Source organism: Saccostrea cucullata, unplaced genomic scaffold (assembly GCF_032062105.1).
Source record: "Saccostrea cucullata isolate Sc308-1 unplaced genomic scaffold, CSIRO_AGI_Scuc_v1 ctg6555, whole genome shotgun sequence".
Lineage (NCBI taxonomy): Eukaryota > Metazoa > Mollusca > Bivalvia > Ostreida > Ostreidae > Saccostrea > Saccostrea cuccullata.
The window spans coordinates 7,771-33,973 of NW_026928458.1; the positions used below are offsets into that span (position 1 = coordinate 7,771).

Below are 26,203 nucleotides of genomic sequence, written 5' to 3' on the forward strand. Positions count from 1 at the left end.
CTTATACAGCAGTATACTCTCCTGCTTACGGAGTATATATATCTCAGTTGATTCGATATGCAAGAGCATGCTCTACCTATGAAAAATTTCTAAAACGAGGAAAATTATTGACAAGCAAGTTGACGAAACAAGAATATCAGCAGTCTCGTTCAAAGTCATCAATTTGTAAGTATTATGGTCGATGCAATGTCCTTGTCAGCAAATACAATTTATCAATGAGTCAAATGCTGACTTACGTTTTTCATAATATATGTAAGTCCATTATTTATACACTGAATAGACGACGGATTTTTCTGTCAAATCCTGATCATGACAAGGAGCACACACGGCGGGTGTGACCGGTCGGCAGGGGATGCTCACTCCTCCATGGCACCTGATACCACCTCTGATATTTCGGGTGTCCGTGTTTGCTCTGCTCTTATTTTGTATTGTTTAATGGATTTTGAGACTGAATACTGTTCGTTATCTCCATAATCTTCTTGCCGTATTTAGCTGATTGGATTAAAAATAAGAACAAACACTCAATGATACTAAACAACAAAATGATTGAAATTGATCTTTATATTATTCTAATTTTCCTTTGCTTGTTATTTCCTATTCCAAGGACTAAGCCCCTGGTCTGACACGGTCTATGTCTGAGCACTAGCTCTCGGACCTATAAATTTAATAAACGGAATCTATCACCAGTTTATATGATAGTAATTAACTATTTTGTTAACCCGTAAGAATTTATGTTACCCAAAATGGTCCGTCTGCAGAACTTTGAGACCCCGCAAATGAGATAACACAAATACCTTACTAATGAGACGTCCTCTTCTTATGACGGTTTCTCCATGAATGAACACCGGGACTAGAATGAGCCCGGTTATATACTTTCCGAAGACCAGCAAAGTCAGATCTTGATCTTCTACACGTTTAAAACATTAAGTGAACATAGGACATAACTTTTGATTGTTATGACTTTTTTAAATCCTGATTATGTAGATATTAACTCGATCAAAGGAATTTCACTACACTGGTTTTAGTGGTAATATGCATGTAGCGGTAATTAAAATGAGAAAATTTAGCGCTAATGATCGCACCCAAATTTGAAGCCTTTCACAGGTAGATGGATGTGTGAAAAAACCTCGAACGGGACAGGAAACAACATACTATCAATCGATCCAAGTCTTCCTTCGATGGCTCTTTTGCTGTTTCCAAAAGCAGATGGTTCCAAGAAAAAAAGAAGTCAGAATGAGAGGTTCAAGGGCCGTCATATATTAAGTGGTCAAATAAGGAGAGAGACGAGTGATGTTTACCCAGTTTACTTTTTTGTGTGATTTGTAAAATTCTAACAAATAGATTCAAGACAAAAGAAAAAGTGAAACAAAATTTATTATACTTTTACATCTTTATTTTATACAATGCTTTACCACGGAATGACTCATACATTGCACAGCTGAGTAAGTATTTTGTTAACAAAAGATAAAATTAAAAACCGACAATGAGTTTAAAGGTTAGAGTTAGGGTCATGGGATAAAGGCTAGGGATATGGTGTATAAGGTTATTGGGTAAGGAATAGGGGTAAGATGTAAAAGATAAAGAGAAAAAATATGATTATTCTGATCAATTCAGTAAACAAAACAAATCAAAAACAGTACAAAACACGAACCCATAAAAACAGCAAGAATAGGAAATTTATACACTGAATTGACCACGGATTTTTTCCGTTATATCCTGATTATGACAACGAGCAACGGCGGGTGTGACCGGTCAGCAGGGGATGCTCACTCCTCCATGGCAGCTGATCCCACCTCTGATGTTTCGGGGGTCCGTGTTTGCTCTGCTCTTGTTTTGTATATTTGTCTGATGGAAGTTGAGATTGAATACTGTTCGTTATTTCCATATCCTTCATGAAGTTCCAAAGAGGAACAAGTATTCTTATGTTGAACCGGTCACACCGTTGTTGATTCTATGAATTGATGTAGACGGAGTACCCTGCAGTCAAATCCAGTACAAAACAATACTCTAACAAATGGTTTGAAGCAGAAAATATGAAGATTATGAAGATAACAAAAAAAAATTCCAAGAGTCCATTGAAATAATATTGTCGATATATCTATGTTGAATTGAAGGCCACAACAAGACTTCTTTTCTTGTACAAGTTTATGAAACAAGGACAACTACAGTCTCGTTTGAAGTCATCATTCAGTGAATTTCGAGATTGAAAACTGTTCGTTATCTTCATAATTATGTTCTGGCTATTTCTATTCCTTTTAAATTAGTGTTACATGTTTTAATTGATATATAAGAAAGTCTGCTGATATCCCATACAAACATATTTTTGTGGACAATGGAATCATAAATGTAACACAAACTCTCTAACTAATGATCCAACATATACTGAAATGATCGAAGAAATGATTAAATGACTTCAATTAGTATATTTTATAAGTAGGTAAAGAACAATATAGGCGTTATTTGGTTTTTGATAACAAGTATAGTCTGCGTTCTATTCTGTTTTACTTGTATCTTACAAGTGTATTTTATATCGGAAACTAATGAATATAAAACTTTTCAAGCGAGTTATGATTTATAGATGAAGGATATGGAGATAACGAACAGTATTTAGTCTCAAAAAACAATACAAAATAAGAGCAGAGTAATCACGGACCCCAAAATATCAGAGGTGGGATTATATAATCAAAAACAAATAAAAAAAACCAAACCAACCAACAAACAAACAAAAAATTATTACATCTTCATTTCACCTTTCGTCAAATGAGGAATATCTAGGGTTTTTTTTCGGTCGCACACATAATAAATCGAAAAAATCAATTAAATATGGAGATAACAAACAATATTCAAGCTCTAAACTTAAGTCCATTCGAATAATGCTAACAGAGCAAACATGGAACTCTAAAACATCAGGGTTGGGATCAGGTGACATTGAGAAGTGAACATCCCCTACCGATCCGTCACAAATCCAATGTACGCTCCTTGTCAATATCGGGGAAATCGGTTGAATCCGTAGAAAATATCAGTGTGTAAATAATGAATAATTAGTATGAACAACGTCAGTAGCATTTGATTAAATTATTTTTAACAAGACTAGTGTTGATATTAACGTGATTGACACCAATTTGAGAACTGAACAACTCCTGTCGACCGGTCACACCCACTTTGTGCTCCTTGTCAAGATCGGGGGAAACGGTTGAATTCCTCATCAATTCAGAGTATAAATAATGGTCCTAACAATAAGCATGAAAAACGTCAGCCAGCATTTGACCTAATGATATAATATAGTTTTTCATATGGTCATTGTAATTGACCATAGAACTTGCAAAATGACGATTTTTAACGAGATTGTTGATAATCTTGATTCACCTTGTTTGTTAGTAGCTTACCTAGTTTTAGATATTTTTCATACGTTGAGCATGCTTTGTGTATTGAATCGACTGAGAGACATGAACTCCACAGGCGATAAGATAATATTGCTACATAAGTAAGGGAAGTTAATGTTTTGAAAAATTGTAGTCATTAGGTTTATCATTAACCTTTGTTGTTACTATTAACGTCTTTTTCTAGAAAAATACCCAAACATGAAACAGACTTGTCAGACTCTGTTGTATTTTTCATTTCAGGCTTACTGTGGTATATGGAGTTGACGAATGAATGGAATTAACCATTGTTAATTGATAATGCGTCGTCGATATATCGAAATGTAGAATTGACGGCCACAGCAAGTGTTTTCCTCCTATCATATAGAAGTTCTCGAAAATATTCTGCTTCATAAAAAGGTAAAAACAGGTCTGCTAATAACAGGGCGCAATTGTTACCTATGGAAAGCAGATTGGTGGCAGACTACAAAGATACTGTCGATCAGAAATTCAAGCATCTTTGTATTATCTAGTTCAGATTACTTTTGTGTACAATCAGTAAGCCTTTTAACAAAATAACTTTGCAATTGACCAATGACCGAGTAAGTAAATTTACGAGTTCCATTTATTATAACAGATGGATTCATGCATAGCAGATTAAGTACATGTTCATAATAAAAGAAATGCAGCAGTGCATGGTAAATTCATTAAAAACAAATCAAGGTTATTCATTTGAAGCACACGTACTTGTGAAAGGTCCTAGATCCTTTCATATTCCTTAATACGAAACACCCATTTTTGTTGTTTTTCTTAATGGATTATATTTATCGTGTTTACGTTAAAAAATCAATAGGGAGACCCAAGAGCAAACAAAACAAAAACAAACACAAATTCGCGACTTTGTAAAGTGTATGATATACATGTACATGTTTATAAAGTTTGATAAATATAAATGTGTGTGGAAAAACAGACCCGTGGGTTGTATATAGGCAAAAAAGGGGGGTATGTTTATTGCTTAAATTTTGAAATAAAAAATTTAGGAAAACAAAACATTAATCTTATTTCAAACTTTTAACTGTTTTTGTCCTTTCGCGAATATTTCATTCATTTTAGAACATTCTCAATTTCCGAAAAGACTGCTTATGTCCATTCAGCAATCATGAATCTTATTTCCACTGGAAACGACGGTGACATTCAACCTCTGCATGTTTATATGTTCCCAAATAACCATGGCATTCTATTCTTCAATATAGCCATTACATTTTTTAAAGGCATGAATAATTTTGTTTAATTGGGGTGGGGTTAATTATTTTTTCACATACTTCTCGTGCATGTTAGATTATTTTCCGCTAATAGAATAATGAAGAATTATATATGTAAGGTTTTTACAATTAGAGGGCAGGCAAAATATCTTGGTCAAAATTATTGACTCCACAGTGATCATCATTTTGAATTAATGCAAAACCTTTTGGGTGAAAAGAAGAAAACACTTGCTGTGGCCTTCAACTCGACATTTAGATATATCGACGACGTATTGTCAATTAATAATGATAATTTCCATTCCTACGTCAACACGATATATCCTGGTGAGCTTGAGATAAAAGATACCACAGAGTCCAACACATCTGCTTCATACTTGGATATTTTACTTGAAAAAGACACAAATGGTAATCTAACAACCAAGCTATATGATAAACGTGATGACTTTAACTTTTCTATCGTCAACTTCCCTTACTTATGCAGCAATATACCTTCATCACCTGCATACGGAGTATTTATATCTCAGTTGATTCGATACGCAAGAGCATGCTCTACGTATGAACAATTTCTTAAACGAGGTGCGTTATTGACAAGCAAGTTGATGAAACAAGAATATCAACAGTCTCGTTTAAAGTCATCATTTCGTAAATTCTATGGTCGATACAATGACCTTGTCAGCAAATACAATTTATCATTGAATGAAATGCTGACTGACGTTTTTCATACCAATTGTTAGTCCATTATTTATACACTGAATTGACCACGGATTTTTTCCGTTATTTCCTGATTATGACAACGAGCACACTGCGGGTGTGACCGGTCGGCAGGGGATGCTCACTCCTCCATGGCACCTGATCCCACCTCTGATGTTTCGAAGGTCCATGTTTGCTCTGCTCTTATTTTGTATAGTTGTTTAATGGACGTTGAGATTGAATACTGTTCGGTATTTCCATATCCTTCTTCTTGCGTACATTACTACAGAGTTAATACATACCACAGGGTGCGACACTTCTGTTTCATACTTGGATATTTTACTTGACAAAAGACACTAATGGTAATTTAACAACCAAGCTATATGATAAACGTGATGACTTTAACTTTTCTATCGTCAACTTCCCTTACTTATGCAGCAATATATCTTCATCGCCTGCATACAGAGTATATATATCTCAGTTGATTCGATACGTGGAGCATGTTCTACGTTTGAACAATTTCTAAAACTAGGTGCGTTATTGACAAGCAAGTTGATGAAACAAGGATATCAGCAGTCTCGTTTAAAGTCATCATTTCGTAAGTTCTATGGTCGATACAATGACCTTGTCAGCTAAAACAATTTATCATTGAGTCAAATGCTGACTGACGTTTTTCGTAATATATGTTAGTCCATTATTTATACACAAAATTGATTTTTTTTCTGTTATATCTTGATCGTGACAAGGAGCACACGGCGGGTGTGACCGGTCTGCAGGAGATGTTCACTCCTCCATAGCACCTGATCCCACCTCTAATGTTTTTTTTAGATCTGTGCTGGCTCTGCTCTTATTTTGTATTGTTTTATGGGTTGCATACTGTTCGTTATCTCCATATCCTTCCTTGCATACTTTTCTCGCTTGCTAACATGAAAAACGTCCTGGGCACCTGATTCCACCTTTTAAATGTTCGTATTTTATATCCTTTTCATAGAAAAATATAATTTGTGGATTTTATTTAGTTCCATCACTGTTCGGTATCTCAACTTATATAATTACTTAGTCATACTGAAAAAAGAAAAAGGTCAGGCAAAATTTTATTTTTTCAACAGACAATTTTATGATATGAAATGATCTGAGTAATTTATCTTTTTTTATTAACAATATGAATAAATTCAACATGATATATATATATATATATATATATATATATATATATATATATATATATATATATATATATATATATATATATATATATATATATATATATATATATATATATATATATACAATCGATAAGATTAGAGCTGGTCTTGCTCCTTCACGCCATATAACCCTTTTTTGATAAAATGAACTTTGTGTCTTATTCCCACATAAAACCATCGTATTAAAGTACAGTATATAGTATTACACCATGCATTTATGGCATGTATCGATACCGCATCGTTCTCCTTATATCCTGTATTCTCATTTGTGTGACAAATTTTATTTCATAATATTGGTATTTTCTTTGTCTGAGAGATTGTTCGTATGAGAACAGTGCAGATTCTAAGTCCCCTGTGATCTGTTGACATATCCCTAGGATCTGCCATGATAGGTCTTTGTGTAAGTGTAATTCGAATACATATAAGTCATCAAGGTGGACTAAGGCCCGTAGATCATTGAGAGCTCTGTGTGCTTTTATTCTATCAGTATGAATTGAGCACAGAATTTTTAGCATGTAAGATAAGAGAAATGGAGATATATTCAGAGTACTACCTGTATGTAATACAGATTGTTCTGGTATTAATTCCTTTATGTAACATATGCCACTTATTAAACCGATGGTACCCTGAATTATTCTTGCAATTAAAGACTCTCCTCCTCCTAGAAGCACACTAGCAATGTTATATATCATGTCTGGCTGTGCTAATTTAATTTCTAATTTTTCTATGATAGACAGGGCTTCTTTGTATCTAGATGTCCGGTAATAGTACATAACTATGTACAACAGGTCAAACGTACAACCAAACTTGGTTGCTAATCTCAGCATTTGACAAGATATTTTGTCAGCTGTATACAACAGTTTGTTTCCACCTTTGTTAGCATATCTGTTGAGTAGTGCAAAAGCTGTTAATTGAAGGAAATATGCTTGTTTTTTCTGTAACCAGACAACTTGATACTCTGTCAGGGATGAACTTATCAAATGCTCAATTGTGTATAGACACCTAATGCAGCAGTGTAGATCCAAAAGAACCACAGAAAGGCTGTCAGATATCGCTTTTAAAAGTTCAGCATCTAACGAACTGTTATTCGTATCATTTGTGTAGAGATTGTTATAAACAATACTCATAGACTGTCTATGAGATCTAGGAAGACGGAGGAGCTTAATAAGAAAGGGACTGATGGAGGGACTGTGAAGTAGGCATGCTAATCCCTTCTCATACAATTCATGCAGTCTGAGGAATAAATTTTGTTGTGCCTCGCCATGAATGTTACTCAGAAACATATTGTTTTCTGGAATGAAAAAATTAGGACAGACACCCTCGTACACCCACTTAAGGAGAAGTTTGAAGCAGACCCAGAAACATTTCAGTAGATTTTTTGGACACCAGTGATGCATTGTATTTTTTTGAATCGCCCAGAAAATTGATGTCTTCATGTGATAGGAACATAGCAATTTATCTTGAGCATCAACTTCATGATTTATTACTTCTTTGAGGAAAATCTTAAGCAACCCGTAAATTAAGAATTGAGAGTGGTTCATGGAGTACACAAGTTTTTGTTCTGCTTGAGAAAAAGATATCCTCCATTCGTTGTCTTTATGAATTCCTAGTTTGTGTCCAATAGCTACAAAGTGACATCCATTTCCAACTATATCATGGGCAATATGTGGCGGGGGCCAAACATGACATCTATCTATCCACGAAGAAGCAGAGGGAGGCCAAAAGTTGGACTGAATACAGTAGGCAATCTCATATTCTTTGCCGTTATGGTATCTCATTACACAGGGCCCATGTTCAGTAATCAGTGTATCAGGAAGCATCAATCGTCTCCATTTTGAACTGGATATATAAATGCTATCATTCATAATGAACAAGTCTGGAGGGAGTACATCAATTATAAACTGAAATGAAGGGGATTTGGGTTGTCTTAAAAGCCTTGCCATATTTCTGGGTAACATCCACTTAAGTAAAGTGTATCCAGGAGGACTCTCTGAACAGTCACACAGAAGGGGAAACTCTACATCTGAACAATAACAATCCTCACCTAAGTTCTGGATAACAAGAATTTTGGTTCTCCATACCATGAGGTCCACATCTGATCCTTCAAGTCTGAATCCTTCCCTAAAACTTCCACTAAACAGCATTTTGATACCAATCTTTGCTGATACTTGATTCCTAAATACTTCATTAATGTCTACCACATCTCTTCTTAATATCACCTGCTTAGAAGTTCCCACTTTGATACACAGTGCAGCAAATACAACCTCAGACATATGTTGCAAACCTGACTCCCTGGTAAGAAAAAAAAGAAACTCAGGGCATGAATAAAGTAAATGTTATTGAATGAGATATCAGGAAAATATACAATTGATTGGGTTTTTTTGGAATTAAAGTGAGGAATTATAAGCCATACCATATACTGTAATTGAGATTATTATATTATCCAGATTTTTAAATAAAACCTTTCGGAGGTTGTTCGAAAAATTCGTGGACAATGTCAATCTTCGTTATATAACTTTCAAGAAATTTTAAATAAGAGCAATATAATATGTAAAAAGATTTGTTTTTGTGATGTGTAAAGTTTCATCACTCTATTCAACAGAGATCAATTTTCCCACCCTTTTTTGATGACAGGCATATCAGTGCCTGCTTTATTATATATGTAATTTTAGGGGGTCAGATTGCATAATATGTTACCAAAGATTTTTGTATTCTTTCAAAGTTTGTTCTAGTCTTGTCTGACCCCCTTATAATATGTTTATATTTTGTTTTGCGTCATTTACTTCAATAAATGACAATTTTTCACTTTCACTACTGTTGTTATTTTAATTTTGATCCATCAAAAAACTAGCTCAGTTGACTTGGCTTCGGTCTTGCATAATAACAGAGGAACATAAATTTACTTCATTTTAAAATGAACATGTTCCGTACCCGCGGAGCAGACTTAACGGTAATGTAACGTCAAAACATTGCCTCAAGAATTTCTCAAAAATACTATCCCTACATAATTTACACAGTATAGTTCAATACCCACTTATTAAACGCCCTTTTTTTTATCAATTGACATTTATTTTTTTTAATAATTTTTTTCGTTGCATAATTTCTTTGTTAATGTTTTTTTAATTATTTAACTCTGCTTTGACAGGACAATCAACTCTGACGCGCCTATGTCTTTCATTATGTTCCGAGTTTTTAAAGCTTTTGTTATGATCTTTACAGTTGAATTGCTTCTTCACGGATTGTCCTCATCCGAAACAGTCTCTGTCACTCGAATACTGCGTGTACTATTTGTAAAAACACATGCACGACTCGCATGTTACATATTTGTGATTCCTGCAGCATATTTGGAATTTATTGAGGATTTTCCTAGAGTATAACACAAATTTGCATCGTCATCTGCTGCTCCATGACGTTCTAAAAGTCATTATTTTTGTCGTTTCCGATTAGACTACCTATCTTCTCAAGTTGATTTCTTTTTAACGAAGCAAACTATTAAGCCATTATTTTGAACCAGAATCGATGTAACAATTTTTAATTTGAATTTCAATGGGTTTTGTTTTACCCTTTTTGCTTCATTTTACAGAGAATATAAATACATACATTATTAGGTGAACTGTGTGTAACTTAGTAAATTTTGACCTGCTCCGCAAACCGATTTTTGCATATTTTAAATCTGGATATAAGTTTTTAATAAATTGTGATATTTCAAAAGTGTTTGATACAGATTATTTGAATTTATTGCTAAAATACTTCTATCAAATTTCGAAAACATATGACGTCAATTGAAAATGATATAACAGAAGTCCACATACATTTCGAACAACCCTTATATTTTAGATAGCTACATTTTTGTTACAAAGACAAAGAAGTCGCCAGAGTGGAGCAGTGGTTAGATACCGATCCTTCGGATGAGACCGTTAACCGAGGTCCCGTGTCGCAGTAGGTGTTGGCACGAAAAAGATCCTCACTGCTCAATGGCTGTAAGTGCCGAGTCGTGAACAAAATTGCACCTGTCCACCGTCAAGTCGTGGGGCCTTCATACAAGTGAAAAATTGTCGAGAGGGATGTTAAACAACAAATAAACAATATAGAAATATTTTACTAATATATTATTTTTCCTTTTACAAATTTAAAAAAAAATACAGTTCAAATTGATTCACTACTCTCCCTTGCATTTTTGTTGGTATAAAGTTGAATTTGAGAAGTTGGAGCAAAATGGATTTGGCAAGATACTGGTCACTGGGGGAAAAATTGCCCTAAATGTTTATCAAGCCCTCGTCCACTACTCTTTCTGCTGACTATTCTTATTTTACATCTTCGCTGAAAGATAACACTTCTAAATTTATTGACGAAAAAATCATGACATTTCAAAACTCTATCGGTTTGATGAAATATGTGACATGTTTTAAACGTATTTAATATCTTATTTCAAATTTGAAAGATGATGATCGGTTTTACGGATCTACTTTTCCCTATACCCTAGTTAATTGCTAGCAATTAACATTAATTCAGACTTGTTATAAGTATTTGTACAAAGTATAAGTACCTGTACAAAGATAATATTTTGATATGAAATCTCTTAGATAAAACACTGATGAATTAAAAACTACTCCACCAGTTCAAAAAGTCATTCCAAAATGCTTTAGTACTTTCACAAAAATAAAAACCTATTTTGTCCATTTCTTTATACACATTACGTAATGGTGGTTATTTTATACCCATATTATGTATAATTTCTAAATGCTATAAATCTATGAATTAATTTATGATTAAAATATTGTAATAAGTATCACTATTGCACTAAAATTGAATGGTAAAGACATAATCATATCTGATTCTGTAATACTCCTGTCAAATGTTTTCTCATTAATTTTGTGTTCAAGTTGGTTCTCAATTAATTATTCTATTAAAGTCCAGTAAAAGTGTACAAGGATTGTCCAAAAATGCTTATAACTTTTTATCCCCCCGCTTGAAAAGTAGGAGGGTATACTGTAATCCGTCCGTCCGTTCGTCCGACTGTACATCCGTCCGTCTGTACGTCAGTCCGACCATCTGTCTGTTACGTTTTGGGGTACCCATCTCTCATCCGCAACTCCTCATATACCACTGGGTGAAATTTAATGAAACATTCACAGAATCTTTATTACATATTGAGATTGTTCACCATTTATTACTAAATCATTAGACATCCTTAAATATCTTAGATTCAATAGAAACATCATCATATGTTCTAAACTCATTTGACCAATTTAAAATGTCCATATAAAATGTCGAATGTATTTATACTGCATTCTGAATAGAGTAAAGTTTGTAAATCTATATTTTCTAACTAATCTTGAGAAATACTGAACCATTTAGGATTGGTTTGTTAAAACAATACCATGAACAAAACTTGGGCTTATATAGAGGTTGGGGAACACAAGCTAGAGAAGATTGGAACACAAGCTAGAGAAGATTGATTGATTGTATGTTGTTTAACGTCCTTCTCAATTTTTTTTTCACTCATATGAAGAGGTCATCACTTGCCGGTGAAAAGCAGCAAATTTTTTGTCCTATACTCCTCACTTAGGGCCATTATGCAGGAAGGGATATTTTTCGTGCCAGTACCTACTGCGACACGGGCCTCGGTTTATAAGGTCTCAACCGAAGGACCGGTCTCCATGTCCAACAGTAAGATTCGAACCCGCGACGTATGGATCAACTCCTTACTTCGCGACTCTAGAACAGACGTAAAGATAATTAATTTTAAATTTTGATTCTTAAAACTTATAACTGTAAAATGAATGCGGACTACCGCGAGGCACGTTCGGCTAGTGTGGTCTGCAGTGACGATTTTCAAAATTCAAAATATGAAACTTAAAATTTATCGTGTTAGTAGAATAGTGTAGTTGTGTGAGATGTTTTAATTTCATTTTTTATAACATTTTCACCTTTTCTATTTCCCGAGGAAGAGATAAGTACTCCGAAAATTTTCATAATTTTTAATTATTATGTACATATGTAAAGCTCCAAATTAGGATGGTTATAAAAAGCCTAATGATCACGCCAAAGTCTGTTGGTCTGCGCTGAAGCCTAATTGTTCGAAACATCAAAATCTTATATAAAAGCACTTCAAACGTATTATGTCATAGTTCTAGTACTTTTATGCCAAATTGAGAAGCCGCGATACGCCCAGCTTTATCACCGAATTGTTTTTTTTTTAGTAAATAGTAAATAAAATTGAACATAAGATATCTAGCCGTGGGGAAATGGTTCAATAGAATAGGCAAAAATTTATGTTCTAGATAGCTTTTATTTCTCAAGGCTAGCCCTGATCTCTCGGATAGGTGCGAGACTAGCTCTCTAATCGGTCTAAACGTGTTTAACATCCTGGGCGGGAGAGAGACTAACCATACCTTAACGAAGAATGTGCAAAGGCTTATACTAAATATCTTTTATGGATGAGAGACTAACATCATTTAGTTGAATAGTGTACGTTAACAAACCCTAAACATTTCGGGCAATTGCAAGTAACCCAGTTAATCAACAATTATCATTGTAAATAATAGTGTTCCAAGTGTTAATTGTAGACTCGAAAAGAGCTAGAAGAAAAATAATAATTTTATTTGTCCAAATTCAGACCCTTTATCCTTTGAAAATTGAGGCCCAAGGTAACACGTTACAGTACTTTATATATTTTTATTGAAAAGTACTATATAGTTCACAAAAATAAATTGTTAGAAAAACACTTATGCACCAACACATTTAGTTTCATTCTATTCCTGTAAGGGAGTCAGCAAGGTTTTTTCCTGACATGAAGGTCGCACATGGTATAAGTACTTTATCCGAGATTGTCAACGTCTATATATATGCTGAAAGAACAACTGAAACATACAATATTTTCTCTTCTGAATTGAAGTAGAAGTGTTGGCTTTGGTGTACGTTTTCCAAGGCCGCGTCCATCATTACCTAATCTGGTCCAAGCACATTCGCTCATGTTTTACTCAATGTCTACTCAAGCGTGGTATTTTGTTTTAAAGAATGTATTCTTACCAATTCAATAAGCAACCATAAAAGTTTTCTTACTTTACACCAGAAAACATTTATATTTGTTTCGAACATACTAGTACATTCTTTGCCTTCCCCTTTCGGCTGTCTCTCTACTGCTGTCTACAAAAGAACTCATGACATACATGTCTTTCTTCTCTTTATACATCTCCTTAATGTTACGACAATAAATATATAGAATGATATCGCTAAAAAGAGGGACAAAACTTTCCCTACAACCGCATCTTCGAACGTTTTATCTCTCTGATTTAATACAGATTAAAGATCATCCTTGGGAAAGGTATATTCGCTATGTAAGTCAAACCTCTTCTGTAGCGATCGTGTACGAAAACAAAATGTTTTGTGTTTTTGTTCAAATTTCACCAAACTCATTAACATGAAGGTCGTCATCTACGTCATCTGAATTCACTGAACTGGGAATAAGCGTAAGTATTAGGAGAAGTCGATCATTTAAATATTTCGAGAAGAGATCCTTAAAACCTGAAAAAATCAGAGTGCATTTCAAAACAGTCATTTAGAAATTTGTTTTAAATATTTTACATACACGTTATCAATAACATTTGGTAAATTATACTTTGAAAGTGAAATGTGCCTTTGGAGTTTGTTATTCTTATTCATTCATTTTATTTTATTTTAAATACTTAAATTTTAAAACTTAACATAAAAATATACAGTCTTTGATATTCAAAATTGAACGTAAAACAATATACAATCAATCAATAAATTAAACTTTCAGATAAAATTAAATAGGTAACTTACTTCCAATTTGCAATCCATTTAAAAAAAATCACGACACAACAAATCATCTCCAAACATTGATGTGCATTAGAACAGCAAAATGACGCCGACTTCTTTCGCGATTTAATTATAAACGTCATAATACCGATGCCATAAATGAAGCCCGATGTAGTCAGAGAGTGGTCCATCTATTTTTAAACGTTATAGCATGAAACACCTACAGGTAACTGAGTAATATAACAGGACCTGTATAAGAGGAAGTATGAATAACACAGTTGCTCTTTCTGTGAAAACTGTTAAAAAAGACAATATTTACACACAATTACCCTTTAATATAAAACAGTCACGGTAGCTCAGTCGGTGGAGCGCTCACTACGTGATCGGAAAGTCGTGTGTTCGATTAACGGCCGAGAATGGCCTAAGTCGATACAATAATATGTAGCAACTGTTCCTTGACCGAGCCGAGAATGGCCTAAGTCGATACAATATAGGTAACAACTGTTTCTTCACCAAGCCGAGAACGGCCTAAGTCGATACAATATAGGTAGCAAATTGTTCCTTCGCCAAGTGCTCGGCACTTTGAAGTGAGAGTTACAGGTCCTTCGGATGAGACCTTAAAAACGGAGCCCCATTGTCACGGTAGGTATCGGCACGATAAAGATCCCTAACACCTCAATGGCTCTGAATGCCCCGTAAAGGTCTAAGATTTGAAGCCTTTAACTGGTATATGGTGACGTCTACATATGAGTAAAAAAAAATCTCCAACGGAACGGAAAACATCATATAATAAATCAATCAATCGATTTGAATTGAAAATTTTGCGGTGTAGTTTTTTTTTTAAACTTGAAATATGATTTTGCATTGAAATTTAACAGGTTAACTTAATACTTACACAGATGAAGAAAAGTAGGAAGCCATTTCTCAGTTAGAAAATATATGTACTTCTAGCCTAGACTTTCAATGCATTTTAAAATTTATATGGATTGGATGTTATTTAACAGAAAAAACAAAGTTTTCCTTGTAAGCGTAACAGGAAAAAACATAAAAGGAAAAAATCCTCTCAAATAGAATTTTGAGAATATCTAAATTTTCAAACCTTTTTACATAAAATAAAAAAACATATACACTTTCACAATTAATGCATTATGATGATAGAGCGAAGGAATCTAAAAATAGAGGTGGGATCAGGTGCCAAGGAAGAGAAAGCATTCCCTGTCGAGGACCAGCCCGCCCTGTGCCATTTATCAAGATACGGTAAACCAAAAATCCGTTAACAATTCAGTGTGAGAGTTGTGGCCTAACAATCTTTATGAAAAAAAAACTGCAATCAACATTCCCCCTAACAAAGCGATCAACTTTCCACCTAGCAGAGGAATGCATTTGCAAATGAGGTCATTGTAACTACCATAGAATTTGTTCAATGTTGACTTTAAAAGAGTCTATCTAAATACCCGCAGTTTTGGGTTTAAAACAAAGAAAAAGAATATGCTTTACTTGTTCTTTTTTTTTTTTTTTTTTTTTTTTTTTTTAGATTTTAAGCTTTACAAGAAATGGTACATGGATGCAGAGTAGATAAAGTGTCTCAAAGTGTACAGGATCGAATTCTAGGGAAAATGTTGAGAAAATGACAGCTAATTTTTTTTATATTATACTTTCATGTAAATTACTTGAATCTGATTCGTCGAGAAACAATTGTTAAAAACACTATTACCCGCTGAATAATGAAGCCACGCTTGACGACGGGTGGTATTCCAAAAAAATAGCGACTGCGCAGAATTTGTGCGCGCACAGTTCACTGTTATATGTATTTGTATAAAACATTCAGTATAATATAATAAATTATAGTATGTTCTTGTGTATTGAATCAATTGCAACTAATCCTTTTTCTGATCTTTTAGTTAGAGATCCATGTTTCTTTTCTCCCATCTGCATCTTTGAAATGGACTTTTGTGCTTGATTTTACTTTCCATTATTTTCATATCAATGACTCTTTGTACTTCATATCTACATCAATCAATATTGTCCAAAAAAGGAGCAGAAATCCACTTTGCCACAATAAGAGTTTTATTAGCTCTGCCAAAATAAATGTTTCAATTCCCTACAAACAAAGTTTATGGATGAACTATACAATTGTTATATTAATGGAAGATTCTGAAAAAAAAACAATAACAGCTTCAGAAAAATGGATTCGCTCGAATTTGCAATTTAGTATTGTAGGCAAATCTATCTAAAATGTGTAGACCCAAAATTATTATCACTGAATGAAAAAATATTCATATTTATCAATAACACTAGATAAATAGCCAGCTTAAATATTATCCTCACTTTTAATCTAAACTATCCCTACCAAATTTAATTCACTGCACCTGAAATCTAAACTTTTGTTTGTAACTGATATTTTGTTCTGCCTTTTTAAAATTTTAACACAATACTAGTTAACAGTGTAACTGACACATATGGAGGTTACGAATAGTATTCAAAATTATACGTCTATGAAACAATGTAAAGTAGGAGCAGAGCAAACACGGACCTGTAAAACACAGAGGTGTTATCAGGTACTATAATGGTAATGTATATGCTAGTTGTATAAAACTTTAGGAGCATATAAATAGCTGACCACTCTTAGATTAAGTTACATCTATAAAGAAGGTAAGAGCAGGCAAAACATACGTTTCTTGGAACAATGTAGTGTAATCTTAATACGCAAATTTTAAAGGAACGTCTATTATCAAAAAATTTAGACCTCTTTTTTTCACAATAAATTAAACCCAACATGCAATATAAAATTCTGAGTTTGCATATTCGGATATTTACTAGACAATAAAAATGTTGTTGTGCAAATAGTCTTTTCATGGAACTGGCACAGCTGAGATAGAACAGCTGTGAAATGGAAAGTTCCTGTCAGCGTGTCCCAAAACATATGTTACACTTTTAAACCGTTATTAGAATTTTATGTCTCAAGTTACATTAATGAAATTTAAAATATATGTTTTCACTGATTTAAATTTGAGTTCAATGTTTTAAATAGTACTAATGAAATAAAAACAAATGTTATACGAGGGCCGTTCAAAAATTACGCGGACCGTGCTATTATTTACTCTTACAGACCTCATAGAGTTATGGAATTTCACAGAAATATGGTTCTCAAAAATTCCAATGAATTTTGGGCAAAATTTCTGTATTTCAAAAAAATTATACTAAAATTATCGATATATTGATATCGCTGATTTAGAGGTACGGAGCACGACAAAAAAATTGAAGCAAAAGCATGCGGAATCCAAAGTTTAACTCATTTATTTTCTATAATTCGCAGTATTTTTCGACAATTTTCTCAAATGTATCTTTAAATTGTTCTATTATTACGTATTTGGATTTCTGGCGTGATATTTGAAGTACTAATAAAAATATAGTGATTTTCCTCTGATGCGATCTCCGTGAAAACGACTGTGAAAATGACGTCTCATGAATTGACGGCGCACCACACTTTACTTAAACTATGTGTAATGCTCGAGATATCGCCAACATAGATCCAAAATATGCATAATAAAACGTGTAGTAAACTAGGGTATTCGTGACATTCGTCCACAAATAATAAATAGGAATTTTAGACCATTAGACCTCTGTAAAATGGCTACACGGGAGGACGGAAAGAGGATCGATTATCGACGAAAACTTTATCTGGAATGTAAAGAACGTGATTGAAAGTCATCAATATCATACTATATCTCATAAATACCTGCAGTTTTTGGTTTTAAAACAGAAAAAGAATATTCTTTACTTGTTTAATAGATTTAAAGCTTGACAAGAAATGGTGTTTTGATGTTGAGTAGATAAGATGACTCAAACTGTACAGGTACTCTTGGGAAAATGTTGAGAAAATGAAAGCTCAATCACATATTTTTTATAATGTCTGTGACGTCGAAGATTTTGCTGCTCCGTGACTAAATGATATGTGCTGAAAATCACTCAAAATTGATACCGATTTACAACATTTTGATATGAAATTTTGTAGACCATATAAGTAAAGATTCTGTTATATTATGTGCAACATTTTGCCCGATTATGTCTTCAAATATTTTTTCTGTGCAGCAAGTCCGCGTAAATTTTGAACGGCCCTCGTAGTTATGTATATGCATTTAATTTTCCGAATTTTGCCGACAGACCATATCGGCCTTCATATGAATTGTTAATTTTATTAATATGAAAGATATATATTTAAGAATTCACAAAAAGAACATAAGATATATTGTGTCTATGTCTACGCAAAATTTGATTAGTATTGAATGCATGTTGAAAAAGTTATAAACATTGTCTACGACTTTTTGGGACAACCCTCGTACTAAAAGTACAAGTACGGTTTGAGAAGAAAAGTTGAAATTCGAAAGAGAAAACTTTTTTGTTGATCAAAATACATTCAACACGTTGATATTATTGCAGCCCGGAGGACCGGGATGCTCTATACATATAAGTTTAAGTGTCGGTGTATGGGGATTGAAGTGGGAGTAGTTATTCAGAATTACAGGTTTTGTAAACATTATAAAGATTGTCAATCAGAATGTTCTCTTCTTCTCTAATTACTAGATACATAATAAATTTACCTCCACAAAGTGAATTTGTAAAAATATAAATGTTTTTGATATTTAAATTATAAAATTGTTTCTCATTTACTATAGAAAAAACGACAGGATGTCTATATTAGAAAATCGAATTTTACTAATCGCATAAAAACGTACTCTACACAATTCGTGTTTTATATTCTAAAAGTGAAAAAAAAAATTTAAATAGGTGATGCATGAGTCTAGTTTCAATTCATATCTTATGCAGCCAACATTTACTTAAGGATTTGATAAAGTTTTAAAAGGGTATCGTTTATGTTCTGCTTTTATTCCTGCTATCAGTTTTCAAACTATTCACGACTATATCCCCACCATCATTTAGACGCATGTCTTTTTCATACATATCTAAGCGGTTGACCAAGACTCGTTTCCATTGTTTACTTTATGTGTTTTCCGGGCGACAATTGATGGTTACATCAAATTTTTCTGGTCATACTAAAATAAGCAAAAATCTTTTTTTTTTCAGAGCTTTCGTAGAAATCTATTTTTTAGATTTTTTTTCATACTTCCACTTTTTATATTTCCCGTTTAACAGCTGTACTATATCAGCTGTGTCGATTCCATTAAAAGACTATTTGTGTATCAACAATTGTATTGTAGAGTACATACCTAAGTATGCAAATTCATACAGAATTATATATCTTGCTCTGGCTTTTATTTATTGTAAAAATGTTAAAATTTTACAAACTATTTTTAAGAGATCTAAATCTTAGATGGTAGACATTCCTTCAAAATTTGCGAATTAAGAGTCGAAAATAAGTTATTTTCTATCTCTGTCCTTACAGTAATTGGCAATATAATAATTTCATTTAAATTTGTATATAAGAATGTTTCTCAAGCAAGCCCCTAAAATGGTGATGTAAACTACAAATACTTTTCTTATGCTTATGAAAAAATACAGTGTCTATTTTTCGTTAGAGTTAAATGTTATAAAACAGATTCCCAATAATGGCAATTAAGTTTTACAATTTTGAATAGGACAGAGTTAAAAGTTCAGTTTTCAAAAGCTGATAATCAGATTAAGGTTTTTTAAAACCCTGATATGTAGCTTAATGCCAGAGTATGCTTTAAACATTTTCATTTGTATTTTTTTCTGTAGTTGGAATTCACATTTAAAATTTATTGTATTTTAGCAATATTTTTGTTTCAACAATCAACAGGTTTCCAACTCTATCGAAGTTTTTTTTAAATTTTCAATACACTTAAGTACCCGCTACGTATAAATAATGTCTAAAAACAGGCAATGTATAAAAAGGAAACAATAAAAAGGTAACTCCAAAAAACATCAGATATTTATGGAAGCCCTGAATAAAAGATTTTTGATTATAACAAGTATGAAACAGATGGAAAAAAAAGATCAAAAGTCCAAAAAAGAATACAAAATAGGAACAGAGCAAACACGGACCTCCATAACATCAGAGTTGGGATCAGGTACCACGGAGGAGTGAGTATTCCCTGCCGACCTGTCACACCCGCCGTGTGCTCCTTGTCATGATCGGGAAATAACGGAAAATCCGTCGTCAATTCAGTGTATAAATAATGGACTAACAATTGGTATGAAAACGTACGTCAGCATTTGACTAACTGATAAATTGAATTTTTCTGATAAGATCATTGTATCGACCATAGAACTTACGAAATGATGACTTTAAACAAGACTGCTGATGTTCTTGCTTCATTAACTTGCCTGTCAATAAATACAATTTTATGTCTCATAAAATGATTTATATACAATCTTTTTTACATTGTTTTTGACAAATTTAGATTAAATTTGCAGTTGTTATTGATTTTTTATGTAAAAAGAGTGGTGGGTCGACTAGATCGGGATCGAACTCATGTTTGGATCGGGTTCAGCTTGATCGGGATCGAGTGCTCAATTAATTTGATTTGACGCAAACATGAGGTTGGAATCAATTTATCAGTTCCAAACTAAATGTTCCCCTTTAACATGTACTGCCATCGACTATTGAAAGAGAGAAGTCAGCATATGGTTGTTTTTCTTCAGAATTGAAATAGGATCTGATAAGCTTTTTACATCCATTTCAGTGATTAAACGTATAAATCAATTCCAAACTAAATGTTTCCCCTTATATTAAATGTACTGCCATCGACTATCCAAAGAGAGAAGTCAGCATATGGTTGTTTTTGTTTTTTGTTTTTTTCCAGAAGTTAATTAGAATCTGATAAACTTTTAACATCCATTACAGTAATTAGCTGCTTAAATAAAATAGTATTTGGTCAGTGATCTTGCAAAGTGTTCGCTTTGAAAAATAAGTGCTAGTTAGATGCACATTTTACTCTTCATATTGGCCTTAAATTTGCGAGCTAATATACTTGAGGACAGCACCCATCTGCTCATAAAATTTATGTATGTTAGTTGGAATTCAGCTTTAAATTTGGTCTTGAGAATTGTGTATCAGGTCAGCATATGTCCGTTTACAAAATTGTATCATGTCATGAGCTTAGAAGTTCAAAAATTTGTGTATCAGGTCAGCAAACAGCTGCTTATAAAAACTGTATGTTAGTTGGAACTCAGCAGGATTTTGTTCTGAATTTTGTGCATAAGTTCAGCATATGGATGTTCATAAAATATTAATTGTAAAAATGAGCTCATGTTGTTTATGAGGTAGCATATGGTCTCCTTTTTAGTCTCATTAACCTTATGTTATTCACAGGTTTAGTAACCTTTGTCCTTTATAATTTGTTACTTATTCAGATATAACTTTGTGCTTATGTGGGTTATTACAGTAATATTTATGCTTATTTAGTCAATACAGTTACATGATATTCAGTTTACAATGTTATTATCTGTTAAAGAACACATGTTTGCTACATTCAATATTGAGCGTATATAATTTATGAAATGCCTTTCCTTGGGTGGCGCTGCATGCTTCATGCAAGCATTTTGCATGCTGTGTGGCCTCTTTGTTTACGCCACCTTCTTGTTACACAAACTTGGTAATCATTATATAACAATAGCTGGGATAAGCACTAAGTCGCAATATATCATATCTAAGTTGAAACTAATCATTATTTGGCCTTATCCCAGCTATAATTTACATGATTGTATGTAATATTGTGTATTTATGTGTTTTTGTTCACTTTCGTCATTTATTTGGTCAATAAATGACATTTTCACTCAATTCAAGTTCTCGTGTCTTCACTAGTTTTCAAGTAACAAGAACAAGCTACGGAAAGGCTTTTCATATTGTGAAAGTTACTTTTATTAGTGGAAAAGTTGTGGATATAAATTAACTCATGTTAGAAATTGTTCATATTTCGATTTAATTGCTGAAAATTGAATTGCGTTATTAGAGAGGCCCATATTTTGGGTTATTGAGTCATTAGTATTTCCCCGATCTTTCAACTTTTTGTATTTTAGTCGAATCCTTGGTACTTCTTTTTCCGTTAGAGAACAAAGATGAGCAGATATATCCTACATCTCAAATTATAAATTTGTTTATTTTTATACTGTGTTAAAAAAATTTCATATTATGCATTGAAATTTAAGGAGAATATTATAGCAATTTTTATTTTCGTGTGTATTTTTATTTTAATTTTGCCGCACTTGTCATCTGTTACACTCTATCTTAGAGCAACCTTTAAAAATTTAACTGCTTTTGGCCATCCTCACAATATTTGAGGGACTGTTGAGCGTCCGTCTCGAGAGATCAGCTCCAATATCAAATTTAATTAGCTTATGAGTTCAATCGGGTCAGCCATATTTGATCCCGTAAACGACTAATAATATTATCCAATCAACTTCCACCATAAACTTACGTCATTCAGTGTAAAATTCATTCAATATGTTGTCATGGATAACTTCGTTCAAGAAAGGGGTCTGTGGGCCGCTGAAGACCCCCAAATATGTCCAGGGCGAATCCCTGATGGGGGACCCAATAATCTCCTGGTATTTCGTGTTTCCTTGGCAAAAGATCCTGAAAATCCTGCTCATGTGTGGTGTTTTAGATGGTTTAACCACCAGCATTACTGCTGGAAAGCAGACATATGTCTTGATCACAGATTTCTAGGAGACTTTCCACAAAGTAAGCCATATATTCCTCATCGATAAGGCAGGATACTATGTGTATGTGATACACCTGACAAAGTGAACAACTGGATTTCTAGTTTCCTCTCCTACAGAACAGAAGCTGTAGAGTTGTTAATGAATACCCTGCTATGTTAGAATTAAGTCTGACCAGTTGGTCCCAAGGGCCAGTCCTTGGACCATGCCTATTCTACATCAATGACACGCCAGATAACCTTAAGGTATCCGATCCATAAAAACACACAATTTTCAAAACTTAAATATCCATTCTATATTATATACTCTGAAATTAATTCAAAGCAGTTAAGAGTAGAATAGAGTTTATCAGGTGAACTTTGCAAAAATATAAATACCCGAGCAGTAATCAATTAAGAATGCATTGAGGTCTATGGAACTAGCAATTTTTTAAAAATAAAAATTTAAATTCGATGAATTAAAAAATGCTATGGTGGAAAGATGTACTATATAATTATCAGGAATAGAAAATAGCTTTAAAAATATTTTTTCACCAGATAGCATTCTTTTAAATGAATTTTACCGATTAAAAGCAAAGATGGATAACTCTTCAAGGACACCACCAATATACACTGCATGGCCATGTTCTATAAAGTAAAGAGAGCAAACAGCTTGGTTGTCTCATAACATCAAACATGGAGTGACCACGTCAGTAACAATTGTGGCAAAGGCAACAAAACCCTGGGGTTTCTTTACCGAAACGTAAACACCAACTCATCATCCATAAAGTAGAGTGCATATTAATCATTAGTTAGACGTCTGTTGGAGTATGCAGAACCTGTACTACAAGCCCTTTAATTATTTATTCTTGAAATAAAAATAATATTTCAATAAGAGAGATATCTCTCTAGCTTGCGGTCGCGGATCCAAAAAAAAGGGGGGGGTACGTGGGTTGCAACCCCCCTTTAGATTTGCAAAAGAGAGAGAGATAGAGAGAGAGAGAAAGAAAGTCCAAAATTTTTGTTGTATTTCTGCTATAGAAATGTTAAGTGAAAGGCTAATATGCTAGGAGACAGATTCCGAAGGTCGAGAGTTCAACCCCGGGCTGGGGCGGAAGTGGGTATCCATGTAAAAGTGAATTTCTTTGTGCTTTCTATATCAATATTTCTTCACTTAGGGCAGTTAATTTTGTTTTAGAGTTGTTGTAAAATGTGCTTTATAAATAATAATTATTACAACTTTATATATATATATATATATATATATATATATATATATATATATATATATATATATATATATATATATATATATATATATATATATATATATATCAGGGATGTCAACGAGTACCCGGTTAACCGGGTACTCGATCGAACGTCCGAGTATCGAATATTAAAATCAGTACTCGGTTACTCGGATGTATATTTTTGAATATTTTTTAGCTTATTTATTAATACATTAAACAATCTGTTTTAAAAGGTAAAATACTCATTGCACTTGTACATACAGTAATTAGGGTTTCCTACTCCTCTGAATGACCGTTATCGCCCGTGGCAGTGTTTATACAGTAATTATCTAGACCAAGCACCTGTAACCTGGCTTTTCTCACCTTTGGCTGTCTTCTACCCTTATTTTTGATTAACTTTAATTATTTGTTTTCATTGAACATCGTTTAAGGTCTATTATGATTTAATAAATTTGACAATCTTGTTAATTCTGCGAGAAGTCTTATAAAAATTATCGGGAAAAGAGACAGATGATATTGCCCGCGCGATTGTTGATATGGTCGTGTTTGATTACGTGCCAATACAAATGGTTGAAGCCAAAGGCTTAAAAAAAACTTATGTCCATCATTGCACCAAACTACAAAATACCGTCCCATAATACTAGAAAATCTATGTTCGAAAAGTGTATTAAAACCGTAAATCCGCTCTGTTAGGGGAACTTGATCAAGTTCAAGTTAAACTGTACGACTGATACCTGGACGTTAAACGCAACAAACAGCTACATTACAATATTTTTGAAACAAAAAATCTGTGAACTACTTATGATTTTATTTCTTGTGTTTATCTGATGAATAAATTGAACATAAACGATGTTATATTAAATTTCATCGGGCACGAAGTGCTCATCGTTGTTACAACAGAAATACACTAACGGGTAAACCTCCTATCAAAGCATGTGGTTTTATTTCTACAAGAGTTTACAATGTTTACTTGTTCATATTTATATACACTTTTACCGAGTACCCGGGTACTCGATCGGAAAAACGTCTGAGTAACCGAGTATTAAAAATTGACCGATTTGACATCCCTAATATATATATATATATATATATATATATATATATATATATATATATATATATATATATATATATATATATATATATATATATATATATATATATATATATATATATATATATATATATATATATATATATATATATATATATATATATATATATATATATATATATATATATCGAAAGCAAGTTTTTTGACTTGCCTAGATAGCCGAGCGGTCTAGCGCGCTGTTCCTGCACTGCTAGGAGACAGATTCCGAAGGTCGAGAGTTCAACCCCGGGCTGGGGCGGAAGTGGGTATCCATGTAAAAGTGAATTTCTTTGTGCTTTCTATATTAATATTTCTTCACTTAGGGCAGTTATGTTAGTTTAAGAGTTGTTGTAAATTGTGCTTTATAAATAATAATTAATTTCATTACAACATGTATTGCTAACAATCCTCTGTTAAAACTAATGTCCAAATAACTGTATCTCACTTCTATTCTCAATGACCGTGTAGTGTAGGGCAGCGCCGCGAGAATTCCATCGGCATCGAAAGCAAGTTTTTTGACTTGCCTAGAAAGCCGAGCGGTCTAGCGCTGTTCCTGCACTGCTAGGAGACAGATTCCGAAGGTCGAGAGTTCAACCCCGGGCTGGGGCGGAAGTGGGTATCCATGTAAAAGTGAATTTCTTTGTGCTTTCTATATATATAAATATATATATATATATAAATAATATAAATAATATATATATATATATAAATTTGCTTTTGAATACAAAATAAACCCCATCCTCTTTACAAAAAAAGAATTTTCGGGTTCAGAGATTTATTTTCATTTCTTTTTCAAAAACTAGGTAATTAGTACAATTATTTTTCTCCCAGGTTCATCATCCTTCCAACTTTAAAACCCACACTCCACCCTGTATCTTATTGAGTTATCTAACTACATTTAAGTTTTTTCCTCTTCAACCCCTCCCCCTTACAAATTATCC

General features: G+C 33.2%; 1 protein-coding gene across 1 annotated transcript; it reads right to left on the minus strand.

The window, feature by feature from the left end:
- Positions 1-6,731: 6,731 nt before the first annotated feature.
- Positions 6,732-8,789, minus strand: LOC134277645 (uncharacterized). Its single transcript, XM_062759973.1, has one exon. The coding sequence runs from the start codon at positions 8,787-8,789 to the stop codon at positions 6,732-6,734; it is 2,058 nt and encodes a 685-aa protein (XP_062615957.1).
- Positions 8,790-26,203: the final 17,414 nt, after the last annotated feature.

Excerpts from the sequence above, each read along its gene's own strand:
- LOC134277645 (XM_062759973.1), bottom strand. The coding sequence starts at position 8,789 with ATGTCTGAGGTTGTATTTGCTGCACTGTGTATCAAAGTGGGAACTTCT.